At 42.3% G+C, this 13,802-nt stretch overlaps 1 protein-coding gene across 1 annotated transcript; it reads left to right on the forward strand.

Annotated features, from left to right (window-relative positions):
- Nucleotides 1–11,577: 11,577 nt before the first annotated feature.
- Nucleotides 11,578–13,539, forward strand: LOC143340594 (uncharacterized). The gene has a single exon (XM_076762759.1). The coding sequence runs from the start codon at nt 11,578–11,580 to the stop codon at nt 13,537–13,539; it is 1,962 nt and encodes a 653-aa protein (XP_076618874.1).
- The last annotated feature ends 263 nt before the right edge of the window (nt 13,540–13,802 follow it).

A 13,802-nucleotide genomic window follows, 5' to 3' on the forward strand; every position in this document is an offset into this window, starting at 1 on the left:
GTTTTTCTGCTCGGTGAACACGGATCCTGCTAAATTTTCGACGTGCATTTGTAGCTATTACGTGTAGCAACATGTGCAAACTTTTAGAAAATCGCTCGTACGTCTCGTTTGGACAGAATTTTGACTTTCATGATTTTAGCGAGAAGTCGTTTTTCTGCTCGGTGAACACGGATCCTGCTAAATTTTCGACGTGCATTTGTAGCTATTACGTGTAGCAACATGTGCAAACTTTTAGAAAATCGCTCGTACGTCTCGTTTGGACAGAATTTTGACTTTCATGATTTTAGCGAGAAGTCGTTTTTCTGCTCGGTGAACACGGATCCTGCTAAATTTTCGACGTGCATTTGTAGCTATTACGTGTAGCAACATGTGCAAACTTTTAGAAAATCGCTCGTACGTCTCGTTTGGACAGAATTTTGACTTTCATGATTTTAGCGAGAAGTCGTTTTTCTGCTCGGTGAACACGGATCCTGCTAAATTTTCGACGTGCATTTGTAGCTATTACGTGTAGCAACATGTGCAAACTTTTAGAAAATCGCTCGTACGTCTCGTTTGGACAGAATTTTGACTTTCATGATTTTAGCGAGAAGTCGTTTTTCTGCTCGGTGAACACGGATCCTGCTAAATTTTCGACGTGCATTTGTAGCTATTACGTGTAGCAACATGTGCAAACTTTTAGAAAATCGCTCGTACGTCTCGTTTGGACAGAATTTTGACTTTCATGATTTTAGCGAGAAGTCGTTTTTCTGCTCGGTGAACACGGATCCTGCTAAATTTTCGACGTGCATTTGTAGCTATTACGTGTAGCAACATGTGCAAACTTTTAGAAAATCGCTCGTACGTCTCGTTTGGACAGAATTTTGACTTTCATGATTTTAGCGAGAAGTCGTTTTTCTGCTCGGTGAACACGGATCCTGCTAAATTTTCGACGTGCATTTGTAGCTATTACGTGTAGCAACATGTGCAAACTTTTAGAAAATCGCTCGTACGTCTCGTTTGGACAGAATTTTGACTTTCATGATTTTAGCGAGAAGTCGTTTTTCTGCTCGGTGAACACGGATCCTGCTAAATTTTCGACGTGCATTTGTAGCTATTACGTGTAGCAACATGTGCAAACTTTTAGAAAATCGCTCGTACGTCTCGTTTGGACAGAATTTTGACTTTCATGATTTTAGCGAGAAGTCGTTTTTCTGCTCGGTGAACACGGATCCTGCTAAATTTTCGACGTGCATTTGTAGCTATTACGTGTAGCAACATGTGCAAACTTTTAGAAAATCGCTCGTACGTCTCGTTTGGACAGAATTTTGACTTTCATGATTTTAGCGAGAAGTCGTTTTTCTGCTCGGTGAACACGGATCCTGCTAAATTTTCGACGTGCATTTGTAGCTATTACGTGTAGCAACATGTGCAAACTTTTAGAAAATCGCTCGTACGTCTCGTTTGGACAGAATTTTGACTTTCATGATTTTAGCGAGAAGTCGTTTTTCTGCTCGGTGAACACGGATCCTGCTAAATTTTCGACGTGCATTTGTAGCTATTACGTGTAGCAACATGTGCAAACTTTTAGAAAATCGCTCGTACGTCTCGTTTGGACAGAATTTTGACTTTCATGATTTTAGCGAGAAGTCGTTTTTCTGCTCGGTGAACACGGATCCTGCTAAATTTTCGACGTGCATTTGTAGCTATTACGTGTAGCAACATGTGCAAACTTTTAGAAAATCGCTCGTACGTCTCGTTTGGACAGAATTTTGACTTTCATGATTTTAGCGAGAAGTCGTTTTTCTGCTCGGTGAACACGGATCCTGCTAAATTTTCGACGTGCATTTGTAGCTATTACGTGTAGCAACATGTGCAAACTTTTAGAAAATCGCTCGTACGTCTCGTTTGGACAGAATTTTGACTTTCATGATTTTAGCGAGAAGTCGTTTTTCTGCTCGGTGAACACGGATCCTGCTAAATTTTCGACGTGCATTTGTAGCTATTACGTGTAGCAACATGTGCAAACTTTTAGAAAATCGCTCGTACGTCTCGTTTGGACAGAATTTTGACTTTCATGATTTTAGCGAGAAGTCGTTTTTCTGCTCGGTGAACACGGATCCTGCTAAATTTTCGACGTGCATTTGTAGCTATTACGTGTAGCAACATGTGCAAACTTTTAGAAAATCGCTCGTACGTCTCGTTTGGACAGAATTTTGACTTTCATGATTTTAGCGAGAAGTCGTTTTTCTGCTCGGTGAACACGGATCCTGCTAAATTTTCGACGTGCATTTGTAGCTATTACGTGTAGCAACATGTGCAAACTTTTAGAAAATCGCTCGTACGTCTCGTTTGGACAGAATTTTGACTTTCATGATTTTAGCGAGAAGTCGTTTTTCTGCTCGGTGAACACGGATCCTGCTAAATTTTCGACGTGCATTTGTAGCTATTACGTGTAGCAACATGTGCAAACTTTTAGAAAATCGCTCGTACGTCTCGTTTGGACAGAATTTTGACTTTCATGATTTTAGCGAGAAGTCGTTTTTCTGCTCGGTGAACACGGATCCTGCTAAATTTTCGACGTGCATTTGTAGCTATTACGTGTAGCAACATGTGCAAACTTTTAGAAAATCGCTCGTACGTCTCGTTTGGACAGAATTTTGACTTTCATGATTTTAGCGAGAAGTCGTTTTTCTGCTCGGTGAACACGGATCCTGCTAAATTTTCGACGTGCATTTGTAGCTATTACGTGTAGCAACATGTGCAAACTTTTAGAAAATCGCTCGTACGTCTCGTTTGGACAGAATTTTGACTTTCATGATTTTAGCGAGAAGTCGTTTTTCTGCTCGGTGAACACGGATCCTGCTAAATTTTCGACGTGCATTTGTAGCTATTACGTGTAGCAACATGTGCAAACTTTTAGAAAATCGCTCGTACGTCTCGTTTGGACAGAATTTTGACTTTCATGATTTTAGCGAGAAGTCGTTTTTCTGCTCGGTGAACACGGATCCTGCTAAATTTTCGACGTGCATTTGTAGCTATTACGTGTAGCAACATGTGCAAACTTTTAGAAAATCGCTCGTACGTCTCGTTTGGACAGAATTTTGACTTTCATGATTTTAGCGAGAAGTCGTTTTTCTGCTCGGTGAACACGGATCCTGCTAAATTTTCGACGTGCATTTGTAGCTATTACGTGTAGCAACATGTGCAAACTTTTAGAAAATCGCTCGTACGTCTCGTTTGGACAGAATTTTGACTTTCATGATTTTAGCGAGAAGTCGTTTTTCTGCTCGGTGAACACGGATCCTGCTAAATTTTCGACGTGCATTTGTAGCTATTACGTGTAGCAACATGTGCAAACTTTTAGAAAATCGCTCGTACGTCTCGTTTGGACAGAATTTTGACTTTCATGATTTTAGCGAGAAGTCGTTTTTCTGCTCGGTGAACACGGATCCTGCTAAATTTTCGACGTGCATTTGTAGCTATTACGTGTAGCAACATGTGCAAACTTTTAGAAAATCGCTCGTACGTCTCGTTTGGACAGAATTTTGACTTTCATGATTTTAGCGAGAAGTCGTTTTTCTGCTCGGTGAACACGGATCCTGCTAAATTTTCGACGTGCATTTGTAGCTATTACGTGTAGCAACATGTGCAAACTTTTAGAAAATCGCTCGTACGTCTCGTTTGGACAGAATTTTGACTTTCATGATTTTAGCGAGAAGTCGTTTTTCTGCTCGGTGAACACGGATCCTGCTAAATTTTCGACGTGCATTTGTAGCTATTACGTGTAGCAACATGTGCAAACTTTTAGAAAATCGCTCGTACGTCTCGTTTGGACAGAATTTTGACTTTCATGATTTTAGCGAGAAGTCGTTTTTCTGCTCGGTGAACACGGATCCTGCTAAATTTTCGACGTGCATTTGTAGCTATTACGTGTAGCAACATGTGCAAACTTTTAGAAAATCGCTCGTACGTCTCGTTTGGACAGAATTTTGACTTTCATGATTTTAGCGAGAAGTCGTTTTTCTGCTCGGTGAACACGGATCCTGCTAAATTTTCGACGTGCATTTGTAGCTATTACGTGTAGCAACATGTGCAAACTTTTAGAAAATCGCTCGTACGTCTCGTTTGGACAGAATTTTGACTTTCATGATTTTAGCGAGAAGTCGTTTTTCTGCTCGGTGAACACGGATCCTGCTAAATTTTCGACGTGCATTTGTAGCTATTACGTGTAGCAACATGTGCAAACTTTTAGAAAATCGCTCGTACGTCTCGTTTGGACAGAATTTTGACTTTCATGATTTTAGCGAGAAGTCGTTTTTCTGCTCGGTGAACACGGATCCTGCTAAATTTTCGACGTGCATTTGTAGCTATTACGTGTAGCAACATGTGCAAACTTTTAGAAAATCGCTCGTACGTCTCGTTTGGACAGAATTTTGACTTTCATGATTTTAGCGAGAAGTCGTTTTTCTGCTCGGTGAACACGGATCCTGCTAAATTTTCGACGTGCATTTGTAGCTATTACGTGTAGCAACATGTGCAAACTTTTAGAAAATCGCTCGTACGTCTCGTTTGGACAGAATTTTGACTTTCATGATTTTAGCGAGAAGTCGTTTTTCTGCTCGGTGAACACGGATCCTGCTAAATTTTCGACGTGCATTTGTAGCTATTACGTGTAGCAACATGTGCAAACTTTTAGAAAATCGCTCGTACGTCTCGTTTGGACAGAATTTTGACTTTCATGATTTTAGCGAGAAGTCGTTTTTCTGCTCGGTGAACACGGATCCTGCTAAATTTTCGACGTGCATTTGTAGCTATTACGTGTAGCAACATGTGCAAACTTTTAGAAAATCGCTCGTACGTCTCGTTTGGACAGAATTTTGACTTTCATGATTTTAGCGAGAAGTCGTTTTTCTGCTCGGTGAACACGGATCCTGCTAAATTTTCGACGTGCATTTGTAGCTATTACGTGTAGCAACATGTGCAAACTTTTAGAAAATCGCTCGTACGTCTCGTTTGGACAGAATTTTGACTTTCATGATTTTAGCGAGAAGTCGTTTTTCTGCTCGGTGAACACGGATCCTGCTAAATTTTCGACGTGCATTTGTAGCTATTACGTGTAGCAACATGTGCAAACTTTTAGAAAATCGCTCGTACGTCTCGTTTGGACAGAATTTTGACTTTCATGATTTTAGCGAGAAGTCGTTTTTCTGCTCGGTGAACACGGATCCTGCTAAATTTTCGACGTGCATTTGTAGCTATTACGTGTAGCAACATGTGCAAACTTTTAGAAAATCGCTCGTACGTCTCGTTTGGACAGAATTTTGACTTTCATGATTTTAGCGAGAAGTCGTTTTTCTGCTCGGTGAACACGGATCCTGCTAAATTTTCGACGTGCATTTGTAGCTATTACGTGTAGCAACATGTGCAAACTTTTAGAAAATCGCTCGTACGTCTCGTTTGGATAGAATTTTGACTTTCATGATTTTAGCGAGAAGTCGTTTTTCTGCTCGGTGAACACGGATCCTGCTAAATTTTCGACGTGCATTTGTAGCTATTACGTGTAGCAACATGTGCAAACTTTTAGAAAATCGCTCGTACGTCTCGTTTGGACAGAATTTTGACTTTCATGATTTTAGCGAGAAGTCGTTTTTCTGCTCGGTGAACACGGATCCTGCTAAATTTTCGACGTGCATTTGTAGCTATTACGTGTAGCAACATGTGCAAACTTTTAGAAAATCGCTCGTACGTCTCGTTTGGACAGAATTTTGACTTTCATGATTTTAGCGAGAAGTCGTTTTTCTGCTCGGTGAACACGGATCCTGCTAAAGTTTCGACGTGCATTTGTAGCTATTACGTGTAGCAACATGTGCAAACTTTTAGAAAATCGCTCGTACGTCTCGTTTGGACAGAATTTTGACTTTCATGATTTTAGCGAGAAGTCGTTTTTCTGCTCGGTGAACACGGATCCTGCTAAATTTTCGACGTGCATTTGTAGCTATTACGTGTAGCAACATGTGCAAACTTTTAGAAAATCGCTCGTACGTCATGTTTGGACAGAATTTTGACTTTCATGATTTTAGCGAGAAGTCGTTTTTCTGCTCGGTGAACACGGATCCTGCTAAATTTTCGACGTGCATTTGTAGCTATTACGTGTAGCAACATGTGCAAACTTTTAGAAAATCGCTCGTACGTCTCGTTTGGACAGAATTTTGACTTTCATGATTTTAGCGAGAAGTCGTTTTTCTGCTCGGTGAACACGGATCCTGCTAAATTTTCGACGTGCATTTGTAGCTATTACGTGTAGCAACATGTGCAAACTTTTAGAAAATCGCTCGTACGTCTCGTTTGGACAGAATTTTGACTTTCATGATTTTAGCGAGAAGTCGTTTTTCTGCTCGGTGAACACGGATCCTGCTAAATTTTCGACGTGCATATGTGTAGCTATTACGTGTAGCAACATGTGCAAACTTTTAGAAAATCGCTCGTACGTCTCGTTTGGACAGAATTTTGACTTTTGTTACGTCGTACGCACGACGTTTGATCTAGCATGTTTTCTATTACTATATTCCGTACTTTGTTAATTAAAATTAATGTATTATCGTTCAATTCAATATATTCTCTTTCATCATAAATAATATAACGAATTTATATTTAATGTTGTAGGATTTTCATTTATATTCCGTATCGCGAATAACCATATTAATATTCCCCTTTTGTTATAAATAATATTCAGTATTGTAAATTAAGGTATTAAGTACTCTGTATCATTTATATTCAGTATTTTCCATTATTATAAATAATGTTCAGTATTACGAATTAACATTGTAACGTTTTCTATTATTATAAACAATAATCAGTATTATACGTTTATAACAAATTTTATGCATAATTAAAAGAATGAAGGTATGCATGAATTTGAATTGTTAAATAAGAATGGACGTATGTGAGAATTTGAATTGTTAACTAAGAATGGAGGAACGTGAGGATTTTTATTATTAATTAAGAGTAGGAGAATTGTATTATCAGGGACCAGCTCAGTTAAATAACATTTATTATGAACAACATTTATTAAACATTGTACAAATTCAATCGAGACACCCGTTGTACACATTTCGCCGAGCACCCGGTACGTGGAGCCAAGATAGCAGCATCCGGCCAGCTCCAGCATAGAGGCACGCGCTGAATCAGCAGTTCCCAGAGGGAGAGAGAGAGCACGAGAGCAGCCATCCTCCTCGCACCAGTAGCTGCTGACGCAGTATTGCTGTCGCGCAATACCTGCACCGTTCCAACCACCAACTGCTGAGACTGCACTTTCATCTCGCTCCAGCCAGGAGTTCTCAACAGCGTTTTCTGTCCAACCTAGAAAGGAAAAATCATATAAATTAAGCGCTCTAATGAGAGCGAGAGCCTTTAGTCGTCGTCTTAATAGTCGCGCTAATTGTCCGCAGCGTTCAATATTCTAATCCAAGACTCGAGCAAAGGGTCCTTAATTGTACTACGAAATAAACTACGATTTTAATACTTCAACGTCTCAATTCAATCAAACCTCGTCGATAATTAACTACTACTCGATCCGAGCAAGGGATCACAATTTTTATAAAGTAATAATTCATAATTTACAACTAACTTCTTACTTCGCATTAAGTATAACTTATTTTGAATAACTTGAAGTAAAGCATCTTCGGCATTGAATTTAATCGCATTAAAGTCAAGATTGAATATTATAGTAACTCGACTGTGTGTTCCAGAACGACCACACCTTTACCAAATAATCCTATCACGGTTCAAGCAAATCTATCGGTGCCCACCAGAGGCACGGGATTTGTGGAAAACCGTTTCCGCCTATAATATTCATACCTATTCCTGTTCAAAACCTGTCTATCTGTGCCCACCAGAGGCACGGGACAGTGTGGCGAATATTTCCATCATTCCTCTCAGAACCGTGTTAATTCAAAGGGGGCCTATCTGTGCCCACCAGAGGCACGGGGTTTCACGGAGAGTTAACCTGCTTTGAGAGATTCTTCAGGCGAGCATTTCATTGATCGCGTAAATTCATTTTATAATTGTTTAAGTAATATAATAGTGAGAGTCAATGCCTAAGAACCGACGCGCAGGCCGTAAGGCTCAACTACGAAAAGTATTCGCGGAATTATATTATCCGGCGGTCGCGGAGAAATATCCGTTGGGAGTTCGCGAGGTGCCAGTGATTACTTCAATAGTAAAAATCCAGTATCCAGTCGTCGTAGCTGTATCTTCGCTGGCCGACACCCCAGAATTTAGGGTAACGCCGTGGCAGCATTTCGCCGTACCGACTCCTGTCACAACGCAGCAGACGTCAGCCGCCGTTAACGATCCTCGTATCAACCGTTCAATGCCAGAGCTGGCATAAAACACCAAGGCAGCGCCAGATCTACAGCCGGCATATTGCCGACGGATTTCCTGCATCATCAGCAGCCGGGAGCTGCTCTTCCATTCGCCGTTCTGCAGTCGGTTCATTGCCGACGGATTCCTGCATCATCAGCAGCCGTGAGCTGCTCTTCCATTCGCCGTTCTGCAGTCGGCTCATTACCGACGGACTCCTGCATCACCAGCAGCTGTGAGCTGCTCCCTCATTCGCCGATCTACAGCCGGCAAATTACCTACAGCTTCCTTCAGCACCAGCGGCCGCAAATAGTTCGTCAACCAGCGTACCGGCAACTTAACATCAACCGGTGAGTCCCTATCCTATTGTACGCTTGAAGCCTGTTACCGTGCGTTAAAATCCCGGTTAGACGTGGACGGAAGTGCCACGTGGACCAAAAACAACTACTCAAATCGTGACGACCCGGATTCGTGGTGATCTCTTTTATTTTACCGCGACGAAAAACCGGGACGTGACAAATTTTTGGTGGCAGCGGTGGGATAATTTCGAGTAGTGCGTATGGAACAGTAAAAGCACGTTAGGTCGGGAACGAGTATTTTAGGTAACGAGCAAATTTTGGTGACAGTATCAAACTTCCGGTGGCAGTGAGAAACTTCTAGTGATAGCTACGAGCATTTTCGAATTTTAACTTTAACTTTACAACATGAGTAGCAAAGACAATATGAACACGCGTTCGAAAGGAGCAACTAGTCCCCAATCTCTAATCTCAGAAGCAGAATTAATCGCCCTGCAGAAACAATTAAATGAAAAAGAGAAACGGTTACGTAAAGAGGATAAGGCATTAGAAGCGCAACGCCGTGAAATTCAGGAAACCGCGGACTTAAAATTAGAATTAGAAAGATTAAACTCCGAGTTGAAAATTGCGAAAACTAATCCTCCGGGTTTCAATATGGAAGAAATCCGGGCCGAACTAAACGAAGCTAGGCGCGAAATCGACCGTCTGCGCGAACTTCGAGAAGAAAGGGTTATGGAGGATATACCGCGAGCTAGATTAAACATAGATAATCCGGAACCGGGAAACTATTCACTAAAAGAGGCAGTAGAATCAATACCAATTTTTGACGGTTGCAACATGCCAATATTTTCCTTCAATCGCGCCTGTCGACGCGCTCGAGATATTATACCGCCCCATATAGAAGGTACTCTGACGAAACTTGTCATTAATAAACTGCGCGGAAGGGCCTATACCGCAGTAGAGGACGAAGGCTGCCGAAATATCTCGCAGTTATGCAACCGGTTACAGGACGTATTTGGATCGAACAAAACCATAGACCATTATCGCGGAGAACTAGCAAATATTTTTCAAGGGCCATCGGAACACATTTTAGACTACATCAGCCGAGTTAAGGACCTAAGAACCGCGATTCTCGATTGCGAGCGAGGTAATCCAGATCCGATGGACATAAATCGCCTAACGCACGATAGTTTTATAAATGGTCTAATTCCAGTCTTGCGTATAGATGTAAAATCGCGACCGCATACTACATTAGGCTCAGCGTATGATGCGGCGATCGAAGCCTTTAAACAATACGAACTAGATAGAACCCGTTACGAGCCGTCAAAACGCGTGCAATTTTCAGAAGGGAGACGTGAAATTATTAACCACCCGGTACGTACAAATAGCATTCCTCCAAGACCAAGCAACTGGTCATATTCTAGCACGGAGCGCACGCGATATCAAGCTCCCGCTTCTCGCGAATTGTTATCTCCGCGATACGAGACGCCGGTTCGTGGCATAACTTCACCCGTGCATAATTCCGGTCCTAGGCGCGACAATTATAATTCTCGATTCTGTAATTATTGCAAAACTCCGGGTCATGATATACACGAGTGTAGAAAAAGGGAGTTCAATGCTCGAAATTCGGGAAACGGGCAACCCCTCCCCTCGACTTCCGGCCAGCGACGGGAGGAGGTACCTTCGAAAACAATCAGGCCGATAACATCGGAAATTACCGAGTCGCCGGCATCCGAACACTAGAAAATTCTACAGTACCGCAAATTCTAGTTTCCGCACCCGAATTAACTAACGCTGCCATTTTTATGATTGACACGGGCGCGGAACTAAATCTCATAAAGGAAAATGCATTAAAAAGAGAGGTCACCATCGATCCGACAGAAATAATCAAATTGTGCGGCATTACAGAGGGTCATGTTAAAACCCTGGGAACAACATCAATTAAAATCAATTCCTGCCCCGTAAAATTTTGTGTGGTCCACGAGGATTTCCCGATACCTACTAATGGAATTTTGGGATCAATCTTTCTAAAAGAGGGCGCGGAAATATCTTACGCAAAAAGCTCGATCCAATGGAAGGGAACTGAAATTCCGTTTCACAACACTAAACAAACAGTAATTCCCGCTCGCACTGTAGCATGCATCGAAGCAGGGACCACCGGGCCCGCCGTGGGTTTTTTACGCAAGCAAGAAATTAAGAGCGGAGTGCTAATTTGTGATTCGCTCGTCCAAAATCGCGACGGGTACGTTTATGTCAAATGCGCGAACACGACTAATGAATCGGTTACTTTTCCGATGCCATTCTTAGAGATAGAAGAAATAGAATCAATCCAGAATAATGAAAATGTGCCACGTGAATATAATAAGCCCGAATCCGTTTCGGCATTCTTCGTTGAACACTGTAAGCCCGGATCCGCTCCGGCAAGTCCTAATGATTTTAGTAAGCCCGGATCCGCTCCGGCAAGTCGTAATAATTCTGATAAGCCCGAATCCGTTTCGGCATCCTTCGATAAAGAGCCAGAATCACAAGTGCACGTCAACTCTATTTCTTCGTCCGATATTATTTCTAAAACCGATTCTACTATGTCAAATTCTTCGTCGTCAAATTATAAAGTAGTACTGAATATAATTTCCCCAAATACGGAAGGAAGCTACTATCCCTATAAACCCGAATCCGTTTCGGTATGGCATAACGTAAACGACGAGTTCAAATCACAAATATCTCGCCTGCCATATGACGGCAGAACAACGTGCAAATACGCGAATATCTTATTAATCCGCATGCAATCCGCTACCAAGGGAAATCATATTCAGCGATCATACCATAAGCGCAGGGACAAAAGGAACGCCCGAGTTGCTCAAATCTTCCCCCACCACAAAGGGCCTAGGTATAAAACGAGGCTCGTGCCTTGGAATAGTCAGTTTTCGCGAACAGTCAAACAATGTATATCCAGGCAGCAATCATAAATGTTATTCTCGGCCACGTATTGGCCATCATCGGCTACGATTGTGGAGGCCGAACATTAAATATTACCACTTTCTCCGCCCTCGACAAACCAGACTGCGACTCTGAAGGAATTGAACCAATAACCGAAGTACGAAATATCCAGCTGCTTCAATTAGCAGACTTTAAAGAAACAGCAGTTGAGCAATGCAACATCGAGATCGACAGGACGATATTTTATTGCGGGATGCATTCACACGTGTCAATAGTGAACAACGGCAGACAACAGTATATATCCACAATATCCAGGGAAGACTGCAGGACTCTTCATAACACGGGGACAATATTCATAAATACCGCCATACAGGTCACCGGTGTATTGCCAAATTCCACGACAACAAGGAGCCTCACCCTGGCCGGAATAGTGAATTCAGAGGGTACCTGCTCAGGGACTACATACAGCGACCCGTACGGAACGTGGACAGGAGTGGTGGTACAAGCAGTAGCAAGAATTTCGTTAAAGAATTATGTGGCTCCGGTGAAGTTAAGTACGAACGAGGTGATCTTACATTCAGGACAACGATGCAAGCTACAACTCGGGCATTGTTTGGACTCAGAAGATGGTTTCAGCTACTGGGACAGTGCACCAGTAGACTCTTGTAATTTCAACGGATACGATGTTCTATACGACGGAAAAGCCACCCGTATCACACCTCCAGGGGATAAGGGACCCATAGTGTACACCGTCGCCTCAGAAGACGCGATGTTCGCGTTGACAGAAACCAGCCGTATCACTACCTGCGGTTACACCCTGGCAAAAACGGAACACCCTAAGCTGTTCATCCTAGAAATCACGCAGTCCGGGAGGTTCAAAGAAAAAGCGAGAATTCCAGTTAGCAATCTGGACATATTCACGTATGTTAATTCTAAATTTGTTTACGTAGAGAAACATATGAAAGTGCAAATTAAGCAGCTGTATCAGGACTTGGTGAAACAACGATGCCTCGTAGAACAACAGGTGCTACAAAACGCACTCGCCCTAATACATAGTGCGCCGGAGGAAGTAGCAATCGCAATAGCCCGCGCACCAGGTTACATGATAATTCCCTCGGGGGAAGCTTTGCATTTGGTGAAGTGCATTCCAGTAATTTGCCAGATTCGAAAAACAGAAGAATGCTATAATGAACTTCCCGTAACCTATAACAATGCATCTTATTTCCTCTTACCGCGCACCCATATCCTCTCTAGAACAGGGACACGAAAATCTTGCTATGAATTAATGCCTACCTTATATAAGCTCCAGGGAACATGGTATAGGCTGTCTCCGAAGCTGGTGGAAAGCTTACCGCCGCAACCCTTAGCTCCGCTGACGAAATCAACGTGGAAATACATCGACCCAAAGAATCTCGCTAATGGCGGGATTTACTCGCACGAGGACCTGGAAAACCTGAAAGAGCACATCATGTTCCCCATCGAAAGGGGGGCGATAGTCAGCTCCTTGGCACAGGGGGCCACGGGTCGACAATATACACCAGGTGCCATCTCCATGTTCAACCTCATCGACGAAGAATCGCTGGAAAAAATAGCCAAATCGGCCGGTTCCAAGATGTGGGAAGGATTTATTTCCTTCGGTTCGTTTAGCGCGGGGGTGATTGGAATCTATATTATAATTCGTCTAGTGAAAGGAGCCCTGAGCACAATCGTCAACGGCTTCGCACTCCACGCAACATACGGTTGGGGCTTACATCTGTTGGGCGCGATATGGGGCTCACTAACTACTGCCCTTCTCTTCCGTGGCCAAAATCGGGAAACAGCAAATATAAGGAATTTGGCCATCGCACCACTAGACGAAGCCACACCACAAGCTGATGCGGTGAGTCAAACTTCACATTCAAATAACGCAGAACGCGCTGCCTCCTATTCAGCACGACGCTGGTCGTATAATTCCTCAGACAATTAAAAAACTTTACTGCGAAAGAAATTTTCCCTGCGGAAAAATTTCTTTACCGCCAGGAGGGGAGGTGTTACGTCGTACGCACGACGTTTGATCTAGCATGTTTTCTATTACTATATTCCGTACTTTGTTAATTAAAATTAATGTATTATCGTTCAATTCAATATATTCTCTTTCATCATAAATAATATAACGAATTTATATTTAATGTTGTAGGATTTTCATTTATATTCCGTATCGCGAATAACCATATTAATATTCCCCTTTTG

The sequence above is a fragment of the Colletes latitarsis genome, chromosome 3 (genome assembly GCF_051014445.1).
Source record: "Colletes latitarsis isolate SP2378_abdomen chromosome 3, iyColLati1, whole genome shotgun sequence".
Classification (NCBI taxonomy): domain Eukaryota; kingdom Metazoa; phylum Arthropoda; class Insecta; order Hymenoptera; family Colletidae; genus Colletes; species Colletes latitarsis.

Excerpts from the sequence above, each read along its gene's own strand:
- LOC143340594 (XM_076762759.1), top strand. The coding sequence starts at position 11,578 with ATGTATATCCAGGCAGCAATCATAAATGTTATTCTCGGCCACGTATTG.